Source organism: Macaca nemestrina, chromosome 2, assembly GCF_043159975.1.
Source record: "Macaca nemestrina isolate mMacNem1 chromosome 2, mMacNem.hap1, whole genome shotgun sequence".
Taxonomy (NCBI): domain Eukaryota; kingdom Metazoa; phylum Chordata; class Mammalia; order Primates; family Cercopithecidae; genus Macaca; species Macaca nemestrina.
The window spans coordinates 53969819-53995687 of NC_092126.1; the positions used below are offsets into that span (position 1 = coordinate 53969819).

The following is a 25869-nucleotide window of genomic DNA, read 5'->3' on the forward strand; positions in this document are numbered from 1 at the left end:
GTTATATGTTTTGTTTATGTTAAAATAGCGAATATGTCTTGTGTAGAATTAGACTGCATGTCATAAGTCTGACCTGTTTTATCATTTACATTTGAACTTATTGAAATGAGATGTCATCTTTAGAAGAGACTTTGCACAATAACATGTAATAAAAGTGTTGGCATTAGTTCTTTCTTAACTGGATTCGATGTAGTTGTATATGGTAAGGTGTGTCATGGTATCTAATATCTTTCAACAAAGAATTTACACCAAAGGGTGATTTAGAGTTTAATGTAAATTTTGTATTTTATACACACCAGTACAAACAAATAATTACAAATGGATCAATCACTTTCAGTAGTTATGCTGTGCAACTTTGTAATCATATTTAATTAATTTTTTTCACTAACATAAAATGTTCATTAACCTAATTAGCAGGTATTTTCTAGAAGCTAGTTAATAAAGGTAAGTGTCAATGATGGTATTATTGAGGTTGTAAAAAATTAGTAAAACTAGTTTCTCTAGAACTAAGGAAATATTTCTATATTGTTTAGTGTTAGAATATCATAAAAGTAACTCTCCTTATTTTAATGACTTTGATATTTCTTCTCTTTATTGTAAAGGTCTTCTTCAAGTGTCTTCTTAATAAACAAAAAAATTAAGTCCAATCAAATACAGTTTCAATTAGTTTAAATTTAACCCTTAGGTTTTTGCTCATAATTAAAAGTTAATAGTTATTATTCTTTGTGTATCCCACTTACTCAAATTTTTATAAGTATCCCAATAGGTCAGGATTTGGTTAGGGGCTAGGATATATATACATTTTAAGTGTCATTTTTTGTAAGAAGATTGTATCCAATTGATAATTCTTCCTTAGTTGATTATGAAGAAATAAAATCGTGAGCAATAATGTATTTTAAACATTACGGTAGATATTATATGATTACTCATTTTGGCAAAACTCTGCAAAACGTGAATTCTGTGTAGTTTTGCATGCAGCCTGCCAATTGGATGTCATTTGTTTTGATACTATACAGCTACAGGTTAGATTAGTTTTCTATATTTTAACATAGCTTTTCATACTGGAAAGGTAAATGAAAATTGCTTTTGTAAATCTTCTATTACTTGTTTTAAGAGTCATTGTTATTAACTCAGTTGCTTCTTCGTCAGTTAATATTTTTACGTAGCACTTTGCTTTAATGAGTTCTGAACGCAAAGAGATTGACATATTTCCTCAGTTAATATGTTTACATTGGAGTCTCTTCATTTGGGTCACCACCATCCTGTTCTTTTTTCCTATTGTCCTGGGACTGAGATGTTGCAGAATTGGGGCACTTCAGCATACTTATCAAGGAATTTCTGAAGGACTTGCAAAGGAAAAAATAGATGAACGGATCCAGGCATGCATTTAAGGAAGTTAACCACAGAGTACTCTCTTTCACATAGAACAGAGTATTTTCAGCGGCGCAGTCAAAGACATCCCGGGTTTGGCTCAGGGTATAAGGAATTCGGGCAAAATGGAAAGGAACAAAACAAATAAAGAATACAGCAATGATAATGAAAACTTTGACGTTCACCTTTTTCCTGGGGACTTTACCTACACCCCTTGTTCTTACATATGACCGGTACAGTTCTTTTGTAATGAGTGTGTAACATACAATGACAATTAAGAAATTAATCCAGAAAATGACTTGACAGATGTAATTTACTATTTCATGCCAGACTAGGCCGAACTCTGATTTAAGGAAAGAGCATTTCTTCACATTCTTGTCTCTTGGCCGCCTGTTGGTCAGAATCATGTTAGGCAAAGAGAGTAAGAACATGAATGCCCAGATGAGAACAGAGAGAATCTTAGCCCCCAAGAGATTTTTGGGGTTGGATGTTTTAAATGGCCTGGTGGTCTTCTGGTAGCGATCGATAGTTATCAGTCCCAGGAATGAAATACTGATATACATTGTGAAATAAAATATGACGGAGGTAACTTGACACACAAAAGTTCTCAGTGGTCCTGTTCCCAGTTTGGCATCACTAAGAATTTTGAATGGAAAAGTCAGAATCATGAGAAGATCGGAAATGACTGTGTTCTTAAGAAAAATAATAAAGTTTGATTTACTCCGAATTTGAAAGAAAATCCTCATCGCCAGGCTATTTGTGATGAGTCCAACAAAAAACAGGACAGTGTAGAGCAGTGGGAAGAGGACCTGGGTGATTTTGTAGTCTCTGGTGCACAGACTGGTGTTCCCAGGCGCAGACGTGAGGTTGTCGATGGCTTGCATTTCTTGTTGGTTACCTAGAGAACAAGAGAGAGGATGGTTATTTTCAGCCTGAGGTAGTTACTGTTGCTGTTACTTCTGTGTGTAACTTTTTTGGACACAGCCTTCTCTGAAAGTTGAGGTTTCTCATCTTCATTGTAGTAGTTAGTAGGAACACAGAAAACTGAATCCCAAAATATTTCATTGCAGCAAATACTGCATCTCTGCTGAAGAGAAATGATGTGAAGTATAATATGTGAAGTTATAGATGCTTAGTATTTTTTTATTTGTTGAATATTTCCCTCTTAAAGCACATTTTGACTCAGAGCTCACTCATATTTATATGCAAAAGCTAGAAGAGAAATAATGGGGCTGTGCTTTACCCTTCTCTAGCTTCCCCTCCATGCCTTTTAGCTTTTTGGTTTCTATTCACAGTCTTTTTTCCCCCACCATCCTTATTTCTGAGCTTCTTTTCCTGTAGTACCGTCAAAACATTTGAGAGAGAAATGATGGATAATTGCCCATTAGAATCCTAAAGTAATAAAAAAGGGGGAAGCAATTGGTATAAACTACTCTTGGGAAACTTATTAAATAAATAAAATACTGAATCAGTAAAAAAAAAAAAAAAAAGCTGAACCTTTTTTCTTTATATTTGGAAGATATTCCTGCCTCTGTATTGCCCAGTCACTCATTCAAAAATTGGCCTCACAGAGATTCATTATTCTGCTTCAAATATTTTAACCCGTGTATATCTTATTTCCAACTTTGCTCAGTGTTTTGAAGTTGCTGCATACATTTTCTTGAATATCATTCAGTGTACATTTTAAAACAGTAAAAAAAAAAATGAGAGACAAATGGCCTGTGTATATATGGTCATGAGTTGGCATTCCTCAAAACAGGGCATACTTTCCAGATTTGTGGAGTGTGTAATGGTAGCTAAAATAAGATATAGGTTATTACCACAATAGACAGCTGTAAAGAAAACTAACAAGTGATTCGAATGTGCTATATGGCATCTACATCTTAGAAATTTGAAATGATGTTTGTAATCTTTTTATTTCACCAGAGACAAATGAAATTGATTCTACGTAAAATATTCTTAATCAGAGATATATTCAAAGTACAAATAACAAATTTAAAAAAATAACTTTCATGTAAGATATATTTAGATAAATGAATGTAGCACTTAAATTTCCCAAAATGTCCGTGGAATTCCTTTCTATCCTTAACTATGGAAAGAAAATGATTAAGAATCATGTTGTCACAGTATGGCTTCAATTTTCAACATCTCCTCACCTATTTAGCACTTTAAAATAATACTAAACAAAACCTAATACTTTGTAATACAAGATCAATGATTTTAACCTTCCCTGCTACTGCTGTATGGTCTTAGGTCATCCCTGACACTTTTGGAAATTTGACTTTGTGAATATACATTTTGCTAAATCTGTAAGTTATTTAACAAGTATTCTTGACATTGAGAATTTCAGCTCCCTTTATCTGTATTTAAATCTCATTTTATACTTGAGGCAAGGTAACTAAGACCATTTATATTTTATTTCTATGCTTTATATAATTTTTCTTAATGAAGAGGTTAATTAATAGTTGTCTCTGACATTAGTTAGACTTCTATTTTAATTTTTATTTTTATTCCAAATACATGCTTGCATTGTTAGTTATTAAGGTTTACAATTTTAAGAGAAACTTGGACAAAAATATACACACATATCAGAGTGTAAATACATATATTTGTCAAGTATTTGTAGAAATAACATTACCTGATAACCGTTGATTCTGGAGGATTTGAATGTATCCAGTAAATAGTAGTTATTGCAACGTGCAGAGTGGCATCTGGTATTTTCCTTTTAATGTCTTAGTTTAGTTGCCAAACCTCTTTGTGATAGAGAATTTCCTGAGTTTTCATCAGTAAAGTCTTGAGTGTTCTATAGAGAAATAGAAGGAGAGGAAGAGAGGGCTTTACAATCAGAGATTGTCTTCAGACACTGGACTCAAAGCTATGCAGACACTGAATTTCTCTCTCTCCTCTTTTAGGACTTCTGCTTTTATTTCCCAGGAAATGTGGGATGAGGATGGCTGAGAAGTCATCTTTTAAAAAGCAATTTAAAATCTTGTGGCTTTTTGCTGAAACCTGCTATAGAGTTGATGGTTTATAACTTCGAGTTATGGTTATTTTCTCTGCAAACGATAAATCCAAGTTGAGATCAAACCTTCGCAGTCTGCTTCCTGGAGAAGATTTTAAGCTTGCTTTCTTGGGTGGTTAATTTATCTGAAATATATTGTGTACAACACTGGGTGATGTATTTTCTTCTAACAAGTAATTACGTTAACTCAAAATGCGTGCTGGTTAGAGATGTTAAGTCTCTGGCCCTTTGTTTTTTCCTTGGTTAATAATGTCATTATTTTAAACCTGTGTTTGATTAACTCCTTTGTAGGTGAAACAGCTTCCTTCTATTATAAATTAGCAGATTCCAAAATTACATTAGAAAAGTGATTGTATCCATTGCCAGGCTTATTATTTACAGTGTCCTTTGTGCTTTTCTTGAATATAATTTAAATATAAACAGTTTTTTTTTGTTTGTTTCTTTACCTAACTTTGAGTTTTTGGGAAAATATAACATTAAATTAAGGCATCCTTGTATCACAATTATTTATAGTTATTTAACTTTGAAACCAAAAGGGCAAAAAATATGTTAGGGGTGAGATTGAAGGGCAAAATGTTTTGCTGCTTTAACTTTATGTAAATATTGCTTTGTGGAAATACGCACCCCTGGTATCTCAAACTGCAATGTCCTTCTGTTATCAGTGGAAATCATTTGTGTTGGTGCCTTTGCTGTGAACACATGTTTTGGTTATTTCTTCTGCATTTTGAGTGTTTGTCTATGTCTTTACATGTTAAATATCTTCATTGGTTTTCAAAATGCAGAGGAGCAGCTCTGCATCACTTGGGAACTTGCTAGAAATGCACATTTGTGGGCACCAACCTAGCTGAGTGAATCAGAAACTCTGGGGTGCCCCACGCTGCATCTATATTTTAGTGAGCCTTCCATTGATGCTCAGTACACTCAAATGTGAGGACCACTGATTTAAATGGATATAAGAATTTTGTTGCCATTTAGAACTTGAAGCTATTAATATCAGTCATTTCAGGCATGTAATAATCCCCAAATGTTCGTCGTCTTAAAGGGATTAGTTTGATACTAAACTCTCGGAAAGAGTTTTATTGTTATTTTTAAATATGACTTCTGTGGTAAACAAATCTCCACCTTCCTTATTTGTCAGAGACCCACAATTTTAAAAAGAGCTTTTATGCCGTATGTACTTCAAATAATAGTTGCCAATATTTAATTTCTTATACTGTCATGAATTAACTCACTTTATTATCTCAACTACTCTCTGAAGTCCACTTATCATCCTCATTCTCTGGATGAAGGGAACTGAGGAGCAGAGCGGTGAAGTTAGATGGAGACCCCATTCTGACCTGTGCTGTCTAGTTAGTCCTAGAATCTGTATTTGTGAATTTCTGTACCTGAGAATCTTCCCTATCATGCCCTCTCCTCAACTCCTCTCCCACTAAGAGGCCCAGGAGTGAGAGGTGAATCTCATGTATGGGATGGCTGTACGTCTTTCAGTAAAATAAGCACCATACTTGCCTTTACAACAAATTGTAAGTGCTGAAAGATGTTTTTGATGCTTTTTCTAAGACCGTCAGATGAAACAAGGCTTATACAAGAAAATGATGATTATTTTTAACAAATCAATCTGCCATATTAAAGGAAAACTAATTTAGGTTATTTATACTACTTTATTGAGAACTTATATTTCTAAACTTCTAGAAGGGCTAACAGTAGGGATTTGAGGGCTAAAAGAAGGGCTTCAGTTCTTGATCTAAATTAACTTTATCTTTCCTCTGATTTCTAACTCACAACCACATACCTATTTACGAACCACCTCTGATAACATTTTTTCATTGGAGGAAGGCTGCCAGTTAGACCACTTAATGCTGAAAGTGACACAAATCTTTAAGTGAAAAGTAACTCAGTAACAGAAGTACATATTCATATGAATAGAAGCAGAGCAAGTTATATATACTTTAATCTCGTTAGTAAATAACATCAACACATACAGTTTGTAGTTATTTGTGTTAGTGTTGGGAACAGAGCTAATTTTGGTTGATTTGGTTATTTTGTATGATTGAGATGAGTTAGAAAAATGAACAGAGTTTTTACTTTTAAGTAGCTTAATTGGTTTTTATTTTACCAAGTCTACTAAAGGTAGTCTGCTTGTCTGAAAATGTTTGCTTCAAATGGGATTACTCTGAAACCTGTAGTCTTTTGGAACTGGGCAGGAGGATAGAAATATAATTATGACATTTGATTAGCTCTTAGGCTGTTTTAGTTCTAGTGGTCTCTGGTTCTAAATGTGGTCATTTTGACATTGATGAATATTTTGTTTGAGGGCGTGTGTTTTAAAGCAGTGCATAGTCATGTCTGCTAGCTTGGCTTTATTCATTGGAATACAGAAATTTAGGTTAGATATCAACAGGTTCCAAAAATAACGAGTCTTGGGCATTGAAATATTTTGCAAAAAAGAATGCTGTCTTGTGACCTAGTTATCTGACATCCCAGTCTTAAGTGTTTTGCTTGTAATTAGAGGACCAGTATATATAAATATCAGTCATACTGTGGACTATAAGCTGTGTAGAACAAAGATTTCATATACAAATCTAGTTAAATCAGCCTCCTATTTTCTTGATTTACAGAAAATATACTCCACTTTGTGTATAGTTACTAATGATAAAAGAAAAAAAAAAAACCTTTTAATATCTTCATTCCTGTAACAGTTTCCTCATCCATGTGCACATCCATTCTTCCTCCCAGGCTCGAGGCTTATTCCTGATGAAACATTTATATGAACTTGTTTTATTCCAAACAAAATAGTATGGTATATTGAAAGATTCAGCTGAAAGAAATAGTGTTTTAAGGCATCTTTTAAGAGTTATTTAATAAGCTAAAAATTTTAACTAAATGCATTTATTGTTTCTGAAGACTTGTTTTTACTGCTTTTCTTAGAGATGTGATAGGTTGCTGTGTGCAGTTGACTTCCGGATATATACTGGATTTGCATTTGAAGTACAGCGTACAAAATTAGGGAGTACTGGAAAGTATGAAGTGCCATATTTTGTTTTATCAGAAGGAATTGCATCTACTTCATCTGTTTTTTATTAGTGTTTGGAAGAAAGAAAGCTTATTCTGAGTGAGATCTTTTTCATTTTTCTTTAAGGACATTAGTAATTTTAAAATTCTATGATAATTGAATCATTGTTGAAATCTCAGAAAATGTGAATAAGGTGAAAGGAGAATACACAGCTCTGATCATCTTACCATCATTATCACATCTTTGTCAACACACACACATTTTGGCAAAATTTCTAATCAGTTATTTTAAAGAAATAAAGATGAATTAGAGCAGACCTCAATTCCATTAACTCCATTTCTTCTTTCTAAGGACATTTGACTCAAGAGACATGTTTTAATTAATGTAGTACAACAAGCCTGCCAGGGTTTTGGGCATGCATGCTGCTAGTTTCTTTGTCTATTAAGTCTCTGTGAGTGTAAGATAATATCTGGAGAAAGAAAGTAATTGATCTAAAGGATGAGGTTTTTAGAACTTAGTTTATAGGGGAGATGACACATTCAATTCAATAGCAGCAGGTGGACTAGGGTAAAAGTGGTAGCCTGACATCTCCTGTAATAGACTCTCCAGTTGATGCTTTTCCTTGTCCAACAACTGTATCCTTGAGGGAATAAACAAGTGAGTAAGTTTTGGGTGCTTATCTCAGATTATTAATATTATTTACAACTGTGCAACTTGAGGGTGTTTAAACACCAAGTTGAAAGCAGAAATCATTGATACTTTTGAAAATATTTGGTATATTTTCTTAGGTTGACTTTATTCTCATTTGTTATAAATTGCTATTTGAAGGCTTCTACGTTTTCTTTCTTTTTTCTTTTTTTTTTGAGATGGAGTTTTGCTCTTGTCATCCAGGCTGGAGTGCAATGGCACCATCTTGGCTCACTGCAACCTCTGCCTCCCGGGTTCAAGCTATTTTCCTGCCTCAGCTTCCCGAGTAGCTAAAATTACAGGCACCTGCCACTACGCCTGGCTAGTTTTTGTATTTTTAGTAGAGATGGAGTTTTACCATGTTGACCAGGCTGGTCTCGAACTCCTGACCTCAGGTGATCCTCCTGCCTGGGCTTCCCAAAGTGCTAGGATTACAGGTGTGAGCCACCGTGCCAGCCTGCATTTTCTACTTGTATAAAAAACTGATGTAAACAAATCTTGTAGGCTCTTGAAAAATAGTAGCTTCTAAAATGCCTCTGCCTGTCCTATTTGAAGACTACTATAGTAACACCTATCATGAGTTCCCTGAGAATATTAATGCTAAGAAAGGGATACTGTCTTTGCACCCCATATAGAGACTGAGCAGTGATTGTTTTCCAGTTCACTGCCTGCTGCTTTAGCTTTTCAATTTTATCCCCGCGTTCTCAACTCACGACTTTGTTCCTTGACCCAACTCCCTGAGCATATCAAGGCCAAGGAACGATTTGAGCTTCTTAAGTGTCATCTTCACCTCAAAATGTCTTTTTATTTTCACTAATTTTCCTTTTTTCTGATGGTCAGGTAGAAAGATGTTCCTTTCTTTCTTTCCATATTAATTCAGCTAAGAGGCCATTGTCTCTTATATCCTTTATCATCAGTTATCTGTTCCCCAATCTCGATTTCTACTATGGAAATTTGTTTATTTGAAAGATAGGTCTGAAACAAGAGTTTGTTGATGATCTTCATAACGCTCTCTTTCCTCTCAAGCTGCTGTTCTTCATGCCCAACTCCTGGTAAATGTGGGTCACTTCCCTACCTTCACCATTTCGTCACCACCTCTCACTTCAACCCCTTGTTTCCTAGCTTTGTGCCCTGCCACTTTAGAGAAACTTCTCTTTTGAGGTTCACACATAGTTTTTCAGTAAACAAGTAAGAGGTCACATCCATTGTGACTTCTTAACCCCATTGGACATCGTCAGTGGTGCTCTTTCTTATGTATCCCCTCCCCTGACTTGTGTGACCCCGAGTTATATTATCTTATTAAAGAGTGTGCATGTGCACCATTTGCTGGCTTATTTCTCCCCTCACCATCTCAGCTCTCTCAGCCCTTCTTAGCTAAACATAATGTGAAGGTTTTGCATCCCTCCCAGGACTTGACATATTGCCCTTATTCCTGAGCTGTCACCTCTGTGTTAGGGCCCATATCAAACCAGTTACTGGACATTTACACATTTCTACCTACCCTTCAAATTCCTTGCACTTACATGTAAATTCAGAAGTTCCCTGCTGTTATAATGTATTAATGTATTTTTATACATTATATATAGATTATTTAATAATAATTATTTGGTAATATAAGCAATACTATTTATTATTATACATTATAAATAGATTTTAACTAGTGGGTACATCTTGAAGTCCAATGAGATGCACATTTACTCCTTGGGTTCAAAAGCCTGATCGTTTCCTAACTTCTTAGATACCTCTTCATTTTGCTTCTTAGTCTTCATTCCCACCACTAAAACTTAGTTCACCCTACAAACTTTTTTACTCTAGCTTTGTCTCTCACATCTCCTCTTCATTTTTCTCAACACTTAATCATCAGGTAAAGTTTCCTACAAAACTAATTTTTGTTCTTGTCATCATCTCTGCACTGTTCCTTTGGCTATATATTTGTTCATTAGTCCGCTTATTCTGTATTTAGTGTATTCAACAAATATTAAATGCTAACTCATTGCCTGTTAAGGAGATTATAAAAATGAACAAAACAGACGTGGAGTCTTCCACAAAATTTACACACTAATAAGGGAGATAGACATTAAACAAATACCTAGGAAATAAGTGAATTATACTGTAATAAATGCTCTGAAGTCTACTTCCCCTCCTTACTCCTTCTGTGGGGAGGTTTTCAATAAACTGGAGTGACAGAGTGAGGGAACTGACACTGTATTTGTACATAGCATTTCAGCAAGTGAAATTGCAGCTATGAGAGTGTAAGGACGAACAAAAGCAAAGGGAGGAAGTGCCCTAGAGTCTTGGTGAAATGTTGAGTAATGCAGTTTGGTGTGGGTGTGGGGGATGTGCAGGGGAGGAGTGGAAGTCTAGTATGTGAATTAACGGTAGTGAACACTATCCAGTATGCTTCAAAGCATTTTACATGCTTTATCTCAGGTTTTCTGACAAAAACCTTACAAGGAAGGGATGTTACCCCATTTTTCAGAGGAAGAATCGGAGGTTTAGGAAGGTTCATTATTATAGATCATGAACTCAGCAAATGGCACAACCAGCATGCAGTCACAGCTCTCTTACCCCAAGCTTGGGCTATTATTGGTAAATTTGGGGCCATAGTGATCCTGTACGATTGTGGGAGCATGTGGCTCTTTCCAGGATGCTTTCCTTCACCACCCATCTTTGGACGCCTAGGTCTGTAAATACTACTTTGATGACATTGAATCTCTGCTCCTTGAAGAAGGAATCATTTATCTTTGTATTTTTTCAGGGCTCCTAGCATTTTATCTTGCCTTAAATAGATGTTCTATAAACAGTTATTGAATAACTGTGCTAAAGTCATCACCCTTCACATGGACATTTACATTAGGACCATTTGATATATGCCTTAACTGAAAACAATTGCTGAAGCATGTGACTGTCACTGCCTTCATTTTTCATAATTTTCTTAGTGCCGTCCTGTTTCCTTCCTAGGGTTTATATGTACACAACCCACCAGACCCCACCCCACCCAGAAATATATCAGTAATTCTCTGTAGCAACAACGAAAGTGGGAAATTAGCAAGCAGCTCAGCTCATTCAGATGCGCAGCCAGCTCTAGGGATCACTGCTTATGTCAGTTGTATCCTATGATTAGGGATATCTTTTGAAAATTTGGGAGAGGTACCCAGGATATTAAATTTGGGAGAGGTACCCAGCTTCTAAGAGAAACTTGCTCCTATGTTCTTTTTTTTTGGAGACAAATTTGAACACCTGAAACATTAAGAATCATTTGGGGGTGGGGAATAGAAAGATAGATTGGCAGGCTATATAAATGTCTATTTCTGGTAATGTATAATACAAAAGGAACCAGTGCAATGGGAAGCAGTGGCAAGTGTGTCCCTGAGAAAGGCAGGCCGACACAAAGACTGAGAGCCACGTAACAGAATTGGAGAGAGAAAAACAGGTTCTTAATTTAACGCTGCAGAAGCAATATGCTACTTTGTGCGGAGTACACACGTGAAGTTCTCCCGATCAAACACTGGACTTCTGGTCTAAGGTTTTTGTTCTTTGTTGCTGCCACTACTAATTAGGAACACAGTGCAGTTTGTTTTCTCTGTGAGGAGTTCTTTTCTCATATAAGCTCCTTAGGATAAGATGGATGCTGTTGGGAAGTGCTTGCCATGGGCAAAAATATACAAAGAGTAAGAAAAAGAGGTTTACCAAAGGTTAGATTTGGGCATTTTCTAAGAAAATGGAAGATTATAAAATCCAAGAGAGAAATTGCTATAGAAAGATTCAGAGCCAGGCACAAGAGAGGGCACGTCCTGGACTCTGAAACTTTGGCTGAGGAATGTGTTCAGTGATGTGCATATGCTTTCGTTATGCTGTGACTAAATTTCTTTCCCACGTGGGAAAAAAATAGTGCTTGTATTCATTGTGTCTGTGGGGTGGTGGTGGAGAGGTGGTCCAGAAGGGAAGAGTGGTGATGTCAGAACATGTTTGCATTTTCAGCTGTTTGCCTCACACCTAATGACCCCTACATGCTTTATTGTTTTGTCATTTGGAAATAAATATAAGTGTATCTCACATAGCCATGTTGGAAATAAATGGAATATATATAGTTTTGCAGAGATGAAGTCTTGCTCTTTTCCAGGCTGGTCTTGAACTCCTGTCAAGAGATCCTCCCACCTTGGCCTCCCAAAAAGCACTGGGATTACAGACATGAGCCACTGCACCCTGTCCAGGAATATTTTTTATAAAGGTGTTTGAGGATCCTAGCAAGATTTTTTTCCCTTAATGTAAATATTTACTATTGCTATATATAAAACCAAGCTTATGAAGATATAACATTTTCCTTAAGGGAAAAATATGACTAAACAATATGTTACATGATGTGAAATTAATAACTATGTTCAATTTTAAACAATGAAAAGTTTTTCAATAGCCAGAACTTACTCTGTAGGGTACGCCCACATCAAGTGCTTCTATTAAGACTTCAGGTCAGTTGACACGTTTTTTTTTTTTTTATAATGTTAGCAAGTTCCAAACTGGAAAAACAAGGGTGTTGCCAGTGGAGGTTGAGGTGAATTGAAGGGAGGGTGGGATGCCACCACCGCAAGCCAGTATGGAGGTGCTGTGGTCAGTGCATTTCAGGGATATGAAATGCAACCCCACCCCTGCAGTCAAGAGTTTCAGAATGCATTTTCTGTTTTTCAGGATGAATCTTCAAGTCATGAATGTAACCAGCGCACAATCCTTCTCTATGGAGTCGGCAAAGAGCGTGATGAAGCAAGGCATCAGCTGAAGAAGATTACCAAAGATATCCTGAAAATTCTAAACAAGAAGAGCACCACAGAGACAGGGGGTAAAGAACCTTAATGCATTTGCTCCCATTATGTTGCCTTTTGCCTCCCCTCTGAGCACAGTCTTATCAAAGTGTTCTGCGTCACTGTCAACAGAGCGTTTCCCCTCCTGAATGACTGTCACATTGAAATGTGAACAAGCACATTTAAATTTTAAAGCCTTCTTTCCATTTATAGTAATCCTTGTATTAAAATATTAATACAAGGCATTAATGTTAAATATTGTATTAAAATATTGTATTCCATAGGTAGGTGTAAATAATTTATTCTGATTTTTGGTATACTTCTCAAATTTTCTATAGTAGTAATAAATGAAGTACTGAAGAATGAGTTGAAAACCCTTAGTCTGGAAGAGATCCATTTCTCTGTTTCTTTACCGTAATTTTCCAAGCTTGTGGTTAGTTTCTGTTCTGGGGCACTCACATGTGCATATTAATTGAATATCATGACAGCATATTTGCTCATCTTTTCTTACATTATTCAGAAAAATAACTCCAATAGGTAGTGATGACTACCTATATCTCCAAATGATTTCAAATGAAAGGAAATTTGATCTTTGCTCTATAATGTCTTCTTTAGTTGGAATGCTGTTTCTCCATTCTTTTGACATAGTTTTTACGGTGAAGCTGTGCCTTTATGTTGTATCACCACATTGCATAATTGGAATTTTGTAATTATCCACTTCACGTTTGCCTAATTATTCTTTTCAAGGTTTGTTGATTTCATTAGGCAATCAAATTATTTTAAGTATATTGTTAGGTATCCTGCTACCACCACTGGTGTTTATTTCTCTAATACTTAAATCATAGAAGGAAAAAGAAAGTTTGTGTTTACCCTATGTAAACAACATTCTTCCTACAGATGGTATAAACCACCTCTAGGAGCCCTACTGTTCTGTAGTACATGCTACTTTTTTATGGACTCTTCACAGGAGATCCAGCTCTCAGACTTTAGTAGGATAAATTGCCAGAATTTGTCCACCCTAGATCTTTACCAGAGAAAAATACAGATCTTAATAATGCAGATAGATTCTCTTTCTTCCCGGTCAATCATGGTGCACATGCAGAAACATGGTATGAGGGGCAACGTGTTTCAGTCTGCATATGGCGTTCTGGGTATCTGATGTCAGAGGTGATAGTCTTCAGAACTCAGTGGGAAAGTTTTCCTTCCTGTTATTCGCGTCACCTTCCCTAACTCCCTTCCATTCCCAGTTAAGGACTTTGAAATACCTCAGCTCTCTGAGGAAGCAACCAAGAGTTGTGGAAGGGAAATGAAACCTTCTTGTTGGCATGTCATTATTGAACTTGAAAAAAGAAAGTGCTCTGTCTAAGAAAACTGTTTATCTGTTGTTTTGATGTTTTCTCTGTCTTAGAAAAAAGAGGAAACAGTTGCATTTAGAAGATTGAATTTAGAAGCCCTTAAACTAGCTAGCAAAGAATATTTAAAACTACTTTTGGTATACTTGGAAATGGGGGTGGGGGGTTGTCAGTATTTCCTTCAGGAGATTCAGTAATACATATTTCATCTAAATTATTTTTAGAGTGTCTTTCCAGATCCTATGGAACTTTTTAGATGGCTAAAGGGTATGGGAAGGGGAAGGAAGCAATGAGGTATCCTTTTCTGTTGAGCCTACTAACTTCCTTCACAGCTTTTTAATGCCACACTGTAGTTTGTCCTGTCTTTGTAGCAATCCCTCAAATAGGCAATTCTAGCATATGAACTCACAAAGTGAAAAACATTTTTGTTCTGTGCTGCCTTTTGAGAAACAGGTCAAGTATTCCTTATATGAAGTGCTTGGGACCAGAAGGGTTTTGGATTTTGGATATTTTCACATTTTTGAATATTTGCATATATAGTGAGAAATCTTGGGGATGAGACCCAAGTCTAAACATGAAACTCATTTATGTTTCATATATACTTTATACACATACCCTGAAAGTAATTTTATTTTTCTCTTGGGGATGCTTAATAAACTGTGTTGTGTGCCTGCATTTTGACTGTGACCTGTCACATAAGATCAAGTGTGGAATTTTCCACTTATGACATTATGTCTACACTCAAAAAGTTTCAGATTTTGGAGAATTTCACATTTTGGATTCTCAGAATAGGGATCCTCAACCTTTGTCAGTAAATAGAAACATCATCTGTGGAACCACATCGTTGGGAGGGGATTTTTTACTTTCTTTCATTTTGGATAAAGTTCCTTAACCAGAAAGCTATTAATTTGGGATGTAGTGAGCTGCTTTCTTATAAATAATCTTAAGTCACTAGTTAAAATTTAGTGTATACACCAGAAATTAGCTAACTATACTTCAGATTAATGGAAAGATGCCCACTTTTTTCAGCAACATGAGTACTGGTAAGGAAAACAGACCTTGTGTTAGCATGTATTTGATTTCTGGGAACACATGAAAATAACATTTTGAGGAACCAACTCATTAGGAGTGTTGTCAGATCAGCCAGGTCTTGCCTAGGTGAATTTATAATATAAAGTTCAAATAATATTTCCAGTTGAATGATCAAACTTCATTTTTCATTTGCATTGACCGTTTTTGGTTGTCAATGGTGTATCTTTTGAAAATATTAGTGAAGTTTACTATGACAACCTTTAAAAGGCTAAAGTTCCAGGATTTAAAGATTTTTAAAAAGGAAAATCAAAATTAAGCAACAAAAGAGCAATAATATGTTATAAAAGCAAATTAACATAAGAAAGATGAGGAAAAATATATATTGACTATATTGTTACTCATGTAAATATCATTAAAATAAGGTATTTCATTGAGAACCACCACTGATTTCTTAAATTTTGCTGTTGAGTATAAATTGCTAAGAACCAATTACATTCTTTTAGATAAGGTTTTAAGAAGTTAGTGATATGTAGATAAATGGAATCTATTAGCACAAACAAATAAAAAGGTGCACTTAGGAGTTTTTAGTAGGATCTATTTCTTTAAGTCTGTTGTTATTGTTTATTTGTTTTGTCCTAGGAAGAACTGAATCAATACATTAATTTCACTTTTAAGGCATTTTGTACACAAGGCTGTTGATGTTAGCTCTTCAGCCTTGGATCAAAGATGTTAGTAAATGAAAAATTCAAAACTTGGATATTCTAAACATGCTCATGACATGTGAGCAGCTACAGTGAAGGCAAAATTTCATATATAATTTGTACTTTTGAGAGTAGATGTTGAAAAAATAATCAGGTTTAATGAATTTGGTAGTTCCTAATCTTTGCATTATATTTGGTGTTACTGGCCAAAGTGGCACAAGCTTGTAACTTATGTTACCCCTGCACCTTTAAATTCTGATGTACTCTGGCATCAAGGTTTCTTTGTTTAGGGAATTAGAAAAGAACCAGCCTTGTGGTGTTTTGTTTTATTTTGTTTTTGACTCTAACCACTAATTCCTCATTGTTGAAAGAGAAGTCTTTTATTTTAATGTTATCGTTTAAGACCATTACATTTGCCATTAGCAAAATATTTTTGAGCTCAGTGAAATCTTGTTCATTTCTTGTGTCTTTAATAGAGAAATCTGTAAAGTGACATTTGTTCTCTGAAATTAAACTTTTCTAAAGAAGAGGACAGTGTGAGGAGTAGAACTCTTGTCTTGGTAGCCTTTAACTGCTTAGAATCACAGTGCTAGAAATGACATTATCAATCATATATCCAACTTTTCCTTTTTGTTTTTAGACTTGTCTTTGTAAATACAAAATATTAAAGTATTTAAAAACAGAATTGAATTTATTTTTGAATCTTATTCTTAGAACTGTTAAGAGTACCCCTATAATAAGCAATTTTTATTTTTTTATTGGAATTTTCTTCAAACCTCTTTATGCTAATTTGATAAATGTGGCACTTCTTCATTAACGTGGAGTGATTTAATTTTTTGCTGCCATTAAAAAAGGAATCATGTAATTTCTTTTTAAAAAAATATTTTAAACGCTTCAGAAAAGTAACAAGGTGAGTCTCCAAAGAAGATGCCAAGCAGGTGTTTGATTAAGTCAAAGTGAGCCCAGGAGATCTCCCCACCCTCATTGTTGATATAATTGTAGTTTAAAAGTTGTTTAGTGAGAAATGTTCATAAAGACACTTTTTATGATGGCTGAAATCTGGAAACTACTCACTAGAATGGTTAAGTAAATGGTGGTACAGTCACACATTGGAATACTATAAGTAAGTGAGAATTATTAGTTTTTAGAACAAATTAAAATTACCTCAGCAATATGAATCAATCTTAAAAGCATACTGTTGATTGCAAGATGCCAGATGTGGAAAGCATATACTATACGATTTCCTTTATGTAAAGTTCCAGAGTAGGTAGTAGCGATCTAAGTTGTTAGATATCAGGATTTTGATCTCCTAGGGAGGGAGAGGTGCCTAGAGAGGCCTGAGAGAGTTTCTGATATTCCATTCTGTTACTTTGTATTCAAGTCTTATTGTGTGAGTGTATTTATTTTACAGAAATTCATATAATTTGTGCACTTTTCTGTATGTATGCTGTACTTAAAAAAAAATCCATTAAAAATGTCAAGAGTTTCTATTAAATGGAAAATAATGGATCTGCTTTATGTTTATGTAGTTGGGGATGAAGGACAAAAAGCCAGGAAGAACAAGCAAGAGACATTTCCAACACTGGAAACTGTGTTCACTAAACTCCAGCTTCTTTCATATTTTGATCAACATCAAGTGACATCTCAGGTAGCCATTTAAAGCTGTTTTATTGTGCATTTGCAGTATTATAATTTCCTTAAAATTTTTTTTCATGCAGTGTATTTTCTCAGCCTTAATGGTTTTATACATATATTTTATAAACATACTTGGAAGTATCTCAGACTATTGAGTAGTTCTTCTTCCTTCCTTCAGGTTGCCTTCCTCAGAAGGATTAATTTTTATTATGTACATTTATTTTGTCCTTAAGATAATAATCAGTGACATATAAAGTAATAGCTAATGAAATAGGTTATTAGAGTTTGGTGCTATATTGCAATTGATGAGAAATCTGTTGATGATTGAAATAAAATACTATGAAATTGAGAAGAAAACACATCTGTTTTGCTTTACAAATCCTTTGATATTCAAATGGATGTGTCTAAAATTAATGTAGTTCTACCATTAGAATACGTAAGATTTAGGTCTGAATGACAACTTTTTGTATCTTTTAAAATTATAGTTAATGAAAAAATTGTTTTATTTGTACATAGTTTTATAGTTTCTATAGAAATATGTTTTGACTTTCATCAAAGTAGAATCATATGTAAATTCAACTGTCTTAAAAAGTAAAAATGATTTGTCTTAGTAAAAGATTATTTGGAATATTGGTCTTACAATATTTTTGCTTATGTTTGCACAGATTTCTAACAATGTGCTAGAACAAATCACAAGCTTTGCATCGGGAACATCCTATCATCTCCCTTTGGCTCACCACATTCAGCTCATCTTTGATCTCATGGAGCCAGCACTGAACATCAATGGACTAATTGACTTCGCAATACAGGTGTCAAAGAGACCATGTTTCTCTCACTTTTAGCAAAGCAAATCCACCAGGCATTGTGCAGTTTAAAGTGAGCCAATTAGCTGGGCACAGTGGCTTGTGTTTGTAATTCCAGCACTTTGCGAGGCCGAGGTAGGAGGATTGGTTGAATCTAGTAGTTTTAAACCAGCCCGGGCAACTTAGTGAGACCGCATCTCCACAAAAAATTTAAAAAGGAGCTGATTGCATGCCTGTAGTCCCAGCTACTTGGGAAGCTGAGGGCAGGAGACTCACTTAAGCCCAGGAGATCAAGGACACAAAGAGCCATGATCATACAACTGCACTCAAGCCTGTGGGACAGAGCAAGGCCCTGTCTCAAAAGAAATAAATAAAATTAAAAAAATAAAAATCAAATGAACCAGTTGCTCTGCATTAACATTATTTTATGGACATAGTACATTTTTTGAATAATTTAGACATGGTGAATTAACAGTCTTAAACTAACATTTTATTTATAGTCATGTTCATAGTTTTCAATTAAATAATTATAACTGGTGCCAAAATATATGCCATTTAAAAATGTGCGAGTGTTGAGTGCTGCTTCTGTTTTTTGTTTGTTTGTTTGTTTGTTTTCTTTTGGTCTTTGTTATTTTGTTTAAGGAAAGATGAAAGTTTATTTGCTCCTTATAATAGAGCATGTTTTAGATTAAGAGCCCAAACAAACATAATTGGATTTGCCCTACTGTTATTTCTTATACACATTTGAGTTCATTATTTACTTCTGTTATTAGCAAACAAATAAGACTTGGTTTCCTTTGTTTATTTTATAGGAGATATTAAGTTTGTTAACAAAAAGAAAAGCCAAATAACTTTCATTTTATTAAAAAGAGAAAGGGGAGACAAGTGAGGGGTGGGGTTTTCTAAAATTATACAGTTCAGAACCTTGCACTGCCATAAAGTTTCAGTACCGTATTTCAGCACTGGCTACTTCCTGATTGTATACACCCTGATGTCTAGACAGAAGAACAACTCTCTGAATTGGAAAAGGATTAAAAATTTTAAAAAGGTTAAATTCAGGGAATGTATTTGTAGTGGAATGAGTCAGTATATCTATGGTTTGTAAAAATAACTGTTTTCTCCATTTGTTTTGGCACCTACATTTTTATTCAGTCTTTTCTCCTGTTATAGTTACTAAATGAACTGAGTGTTGTGGAAGCTGAACTGCTCCTAAAATCCTCCAGCCTGGCAGGAAGTTATACAACAGGACTGTGTGTCTGCATCGTGGCTGTTCTCAGGCGCTATCACAGTTGTCTGATCTTGAATCCTGATCAGACAGCCCAGGTGTTTGAAGGGTTGGTATACAGCATGTCATTGTTGTTTTTCCAATCTTGGAATGTATAACTAGTGATGAAATATTATAGTAGTTTTAAAAGAAAAATAGTACTGATACCTGTTTTAATTAAAACATAAAGAACAATCTTGCCAGAAAACATTAATCAAAAAGATCTAAGCATGTCAAGTATGTTCTTCCTAATAATGTGTGATTCCTTCCTCCCTTCTTCCTTGCCTTTCTTTCCTCTCCCTGGTTTCTAAGAGTACAAAGCCAGTCATTTATAGCACTCTATGGTTAATGTTAGCCAGCATCCTGCCATATTATGAATAGTGAATGCTGGAACATTTTTATTCATGTAATTTCAGTTTATGTTTACAGACTCAACATCAGATAAATTTTGCATACATTATCATCTTAGAAATTTGGTTCTTCAATTTCATTTCTTTGATTAAAGATATCTTTTGATGAGAATTAACCTAGAACAAATGACTTCATTCTTGGCTGTAGGCTGGGGCTTACTCTACTAGTGAAGTTGGACTATGGAAATAGCTAATACCACCCCCATTAAAGACTGAGGCTAAGAACACCAAATTAGTGTAATGAGCTCTCAAAGACCTACATAAGCTGCTTTTTATCCACTCTCCACTCCTTTCTCCAGGGCTTTTTATTTAAACACAGAAAGGCAACCTGTTATTTCTTTCTCTTCAGTTTTCCCCTCTGAGCTCAAAAGAATCATGGGATTCTTTGGTTTTATAGTACCTTTTATTGTTTTAATCCAGCACATGTAATCAATTTATATGCTATTCTAGAATGATATAAGTTTAACAGTAGCTCTTCTGAGGAAGAGGAAATGCTACCTTTATTTGTATTAATTACGTGTTATGAAATGAAATCTGAAACATCCTGAAAACTTTAGAATATAAGAACATTTACATATTAGAATTAAGGAAATAGAGAATTATTTAATATCTCAACTGCTGTATAAAATTTGAATTTAGTATTACTTTACAGCCCAAGAAATTGAGATTCAGGCCTGTTAAGTGTTTGGTGAAGTGATATATCACATAGCTAATAAATCGCACAGATTTTAATAAAAATCTTTCAAACTGGAAGCTTATTCATGCTGTTTAATCTATGTTCTACTTTTAAAATAGTGAATTGAAACCCATTAGTTGGTCATGAAATGAATTGAATGGGTTGTGACAAGTCTTTTTGTTCTTGTTTTTATGTTGTTATTTTGAAATTGATTTCAGTATCATTTAGTTTGGCATTGAAAATTTTTATCCTATTAAATATTCATGAAATCATATTTGACATCAACTTTGTTATTTTTTACCTTATATTAGTAAGAATAAGTATTATTCTTAAGACTATTATTTCACTTCTTTGTACTCATGTGAATGAGTACACTGGATCACGATGTGAAATGTTTTTCTTATTGCTGGCAAGTCAAAGAAGTTGAGGAAACACTCACTACTATATGATGGATACCTAAACCTAACAGACTCTCAATAAATGTTTATTGACTTTAGTCACAAAATAATTCTTTGCTTTATAGATAGTAACAGGATTTTGTGTAACTTTTATTTTAGAATAAGAAGGTACAAGCACAGGTTTATTACAAAGGTATATTGCATGGTGCTGAGGTTTTGGGGTATGATTGAAACCATCAGGAAGTGAGCATAGTACTCAGTAGGTAGTTTTGCAGACCTTTCCCCCTCTCTCTGTCTCCCCACTTCAGTAATCCCCAGTGTCTGTTGTTCTCATCCTTATGTCCACGTGTACCTCATGTTTAGCTACCGCTTACAGTGAGAATATGTGCTTGGCTTTCTGTTTCTGCATTAGTTTGCTTAGGATAATGGCCTGCAGCTGCATCTATGTTGCTGCAAAGAGCATGATTTTGTTCTTTTTTATGGCTGCATAGTTTTGGGTTTGCTTGTTTGTATAATTAACAGGTTGAATCATTGCTTTTCTTCTTAATTGTGTGACACTTTTGTTCTAATTGGCAGCTTTTCCCTGCTGCCAGGTAATCCCATCTGTTGATGTCAATTCACAAGGTTTGGGATACTACATTGCCATTTCCTCAAGAAGTCTCCTTGATTCCTCCTATGGTACCTGTGATTCCATTGTCCTTCTTGGCCTAGACATCCTATGCTCTCTCCACTTTGCCCTTTCCCCTGAATGGTAGAGAGGGGTTTGATCTGGGAGTCTGGAAACCTAAGCTGTCGTCTTGCTTCTGCTAGAACTAGCTCTTTGCCTTTGAGCAAGTCACCCCACCTTTCTGCCTCTCCGAGCCTTCTTTATACAATAAGGATGGTGAATCAGATAGTTTCTAAAGCTTTTTTCATCTTTAATAATCTGTCATCTGTGACTCCATTAGTGTAATATAATGCCTGAGCCCTGTAACAAAATACAAGACAGTGATGGAATCAGATGCACAGATAGGTGAATGGACCATGAGTGTTTACATCTGTGGTTGTACAGCTTCTGTGTTATATGGACTATGGACAAAGAGGCCTATAACTACAGGAGTTGTAGAGAATATAACAAAACAGAAGAGGCTTTATCTTCTTATATAAGATAAACTAAAATAACTTTCTTTCTAGTTTATATACATAGGGGAATGTATACATGCATAAAGGGAATGTGACTCCAAACCAAGAACTGCTTGTGCACTTGAAAATGGGTTTCCCAGATTGACTGCTTTGAAGAATTGCTCCTTTACAAAGGAGAACACTTGGGAATCTTTGCACACTGACTGCATTTGTGAATCGTTTTACTGAGGAGGCGGGGGCTCTCTACAACAGTTTTCCTTTTGTGTCTCAGTCACAGCAACTTAATTGGTGGATTCCTCCATATGTACCTTCTTTATGAAGGAATTTCTTTCATTGCTTTTGTTTCTTGTCATCAGTGACATTTCTGAAAATTTTTTTTATATCTACTATTTTAGTGTCATAATAGAAAAATTATATTGTACTGAGTTATTTACTATTCTACTTATTAGTTTCAACAATCCGATATCTTTTTTCTTACCTAAGTAATACATATTTTCCCTCTAAAAGAGTCAGATGATAACCCATATAGTAGCAAATATGTGTCTCATTTCTTCGTATATTTTTCTCCTCAGGTTGTGTGGTGTGGTCAAGCATGTTGTAAACCCCTCAGAATGTTCTTCCCCTGAAAGATGCATCTTAGCCTACCTCTATGATCTCTATGTGTCATGTAGCCACCTCAGAAGTAAATTTGGAGACCTCTTCAGGTGAGTAGAAGAGACTCAAAAAGACAGAAATAGGATCATGCCTATGTTTGTTAGTGACCCTGGCAATATTGTCATCCTTTTGAATAATGAAAGCTAATTGCAATTGTATCTATTAGGCAGTAATTTTGATATACTCAAGATTTGTTGAAACTGAGTATTAAAATACACAGGGACAATACACGATAGACTATTATATAAATGTGTGATCATAGGTTTTTTTTTTTTTTTTTTTTCCGATTATTGAAATGATGTTAGGTCATAAACTCTCTAACTTTGATTGTATTTCTTCAATGAATAAGGTATTTCTTAAGATTTTACATTCTCTATATGTTGTACAGACAATGAATTTTAGGTAAGTCCTACTGAAGTAATGATTATTTGATGTATCTTTCCATTTTAGGTTTAAAATTCAGTTTGGGTTATAAATCTAATAGATCAGTGAGGCAGCTCTTTATATTTTGCTTTATTTGTATCTCTCTTGCTTTTGATATCCACCTTTTCTGAGCTGACTTTTTGCATTACTTGGATTAGCTTTAATATCCTTTGGGCATTACAGTGTTTCATTTTTTATTTCCAGTCACTCATAGAAGGTTCTATAGCCCCATTCAATTTTCTAGAACCTTTTCATACTGTGTTTACTTTTCCTCTTTTTTACAAAAACAATTTGCTGTTTAGCAGATAACTTTTTCATGTGTTAATGAGTTTTTAAAAAATGACCAGTACCCTCACTGAATAACATTAAATCAATGTGCATTAAAAGTAGGAAACCTGGTTTCTATTACAGATTGTATTTGATTCAGGTTCAGCTTTACTGCCATGGATACCTCTTGCTGCGACCGTTGCAGAGCTCTTCTAACTGGTTTCCTTGCTTGCACCCTTAACTCTAAAACACATTCTCAACATACCCACTAAAGTGATCCTTTTAATACACGAATGATTCACAGGCTTTCAATGACTTTTCACTCACTCAGAATAAAATTCATCGTCCCTACATAGCCTTCAGGATCTTCAGGGTCCCATCTTCTCTTCCACCCCTTTCCCTCTGTTTATTCTGGCCACACAGACCTTTTTACCAATCAAACCTTTTTACTGATCAAACAAGAACGACCCATGGAAGGGCTTTTGCACTTTATCTTACATTGCTTGTGATACTTGTCCTCAGTTACTAGTGTGCTTCACTACCACACTTCACTCATGACTGCCTCCCTGAGCACACCATTTTAAATAGCACCCCCATGTCATCATTCTGAACCTCAGCACTTGCTACCCCCCCATAGATTCTGTATTTATTTGTGGCCCGGCTCCTCCTTAGAATGTATGCTTCATGACAGCAGAAGCTTTTTCTATTTTTTTCACTGCTGTATCCCAGTGCCTAGAAGAGTATGTAGCTCTTAGTAGGCACTGAAAAAAAATCTGTTGAATGATAGTTTTATCTAAAGCAATTCATATTTTTAATGGTATTAATAAAGTGTGAAAATATGTTATGAAATGGGTTAGGCTTCAAAATAATCCTTTGTGAAATATTTGAGTGGGTCTTAGGAAATATCTTTCCACAGAAATTATGTCACAATTTAAAAAATACTTACATTCTTCTCTTAGTTTACATAGAGCTTTCTGTTTCAGCTTACATTTTTCAAAGAGCTTTCTCTTACATGATTTAGTTCTTACAGCAGCCCTTTTTTTTAATAGTGAACTTCCTCAGACAGCCCCAATAGCCTATTTGACCCTTAATACTCCTGCAGTGTGGTGCAGATAGGTTAAATGAAGTAATGCAAGTAACACGCGCTGGGTGTGGAGATTTAGGGTACCAGCACGCAGTGAATAGAGAAATTACTTAGGGGTCAGCAGAGTGGCACATCACGGTGATTGGCACTGTCTAAAGTTTCCTCTATTTAAAAAATGAAAGAGAAATACAACTTTCTTGGGATATCTTGAAGTCAGAGACCTATTTGTAGTTTGAGATGAGGAAAAATGGGCAAACAAAAGCTAGATACACAGATATTTCTATCAGTGTACTGATAAAACAACTTTAATAATTTTATCTGAAACAAGATTCCTAAAGTTGTATGAGAGGAATATTTTTTCTGAAACACCATTCACACAGTTGCGTGAGAGGAGTATTTGGGGGAGATACAACATTGGTCACTTCTACCACTGATTGAGCTGCTGCTGTGTGCCAAGCACTGTGCTGGGTTATTTCTATCAAGAGCTTTAACTCTCACATCAACCTCAAGAAACTGAAAGTGTCATGATTCTGAATTGCTAACTTGTATCCTTCAATGACAGCCAACACATGTTTAAAAATATAAGTTGTCTGCACAGAAAGAGAATGTAGAAGATTGTATTTGCTGCCATTTAGTAAATGACTTTACTCCTCTTTCTTAGACTAGTGCTTCCCAAGCATTATTTGGCACTTGATATATGTGGGAGATCTTGTTGCACATACAGACTCTATACACCTACAGTAGAGGTCCAGGATTCTTTATTTTTAACAAACACCACAAAAGTGATTCTCAAGGAGTAGAGGTGAAACTACATTTTGCTAAACATTGAACTGAACAATCTCTGTTTTCTTAAACCTGTTGACAGTGGCAATAGTTTAGGATAGAGAGTCCTTATGACTTTTCATCTTTGAGGGACTCATTCCTGGCTACCGTTGATGCAAGTATGTAACAATATGGGGTTTATAAAGAAAGCCGTAGGTCACCACAAACCACGAATACATTTACTGCCAGAAACTTAATCTATAAAACAGACTTTCTGATGCATAAAAGAGCTTTTGAATGGAGAAGGTGAATGTTGTTTATGAATTTGCTACCTACAGAAGGTAAGCACAAATGGATAAGTTCATATAGAACCTGAACTTTTACATCACATCAGTCT

General features: G+C 35.1%; 2 protein-coding genes across 14 annotated transcripts in view; one reads left to right on the forward strand and one right to left on the reverse strand.

Annotated features, from left to right (window-relative positions):
- The window catches only part of LOC105463701 (mediator complex subunit 12L), a 338063-nt gene that overhangs the window by 243054 nt on the left and 69140 nt on the right, over positions 1-25869 (forward strand). For all 12 annotated transcript variants that reach the window (XM_071091103.1, XM_024787306.2, XM_071091105.1 and 9 more), the window contains 5 exons: positions 12780-12927; positions 17504-17622; positions 18275-18418; positions 19583-19746; positions 22855-22986. In XM_071091103.1, the coding sequence (XP_070947204.1) occupies positions 12780-12927; positions 17504-17622; positions 18275-18418; positions 19583-19746; positions 22855-22986 (707 nt within the window). The remainder of the gene's footprint in view (positions 1-12779; positions 12928-17503; positions 17623-18274; positions 18419-19582; positions 19747-22854; positions 22987-25869) is intronic.
- Positions 255-25869, reverse strand: part of LOC105463695 (purinergic receptor P2Y12) — a 46064-nt gene continuing 20449 nt past the window's right edge. Inside the window, exons 2-4 of one of the 2 annotated variants that reach the window (XM_011710913.3) lie at positions 7066-7144; positions 4010-4174; positions 255-2269 (exon numbers count right to left, since the gene is read on the reverse strand). In XM_011710913.3, coding sequence (XP_011709215.2) covers positions 1227-2255 — 1029 coding nt within the window. In that variant the 5' untranslated portion in view covers positions 2256-2269; positions 4010-4174; positions 7066-7144 and the 3' untranslated portion in view covers positions 255-1226. The remainder of the gene's footprint in view (positions 2270-4009; positions 4175-7065; positions 7145-25869) is intronic. The other variant, XM_011710912.3, reaches the window with a different exon arrangement.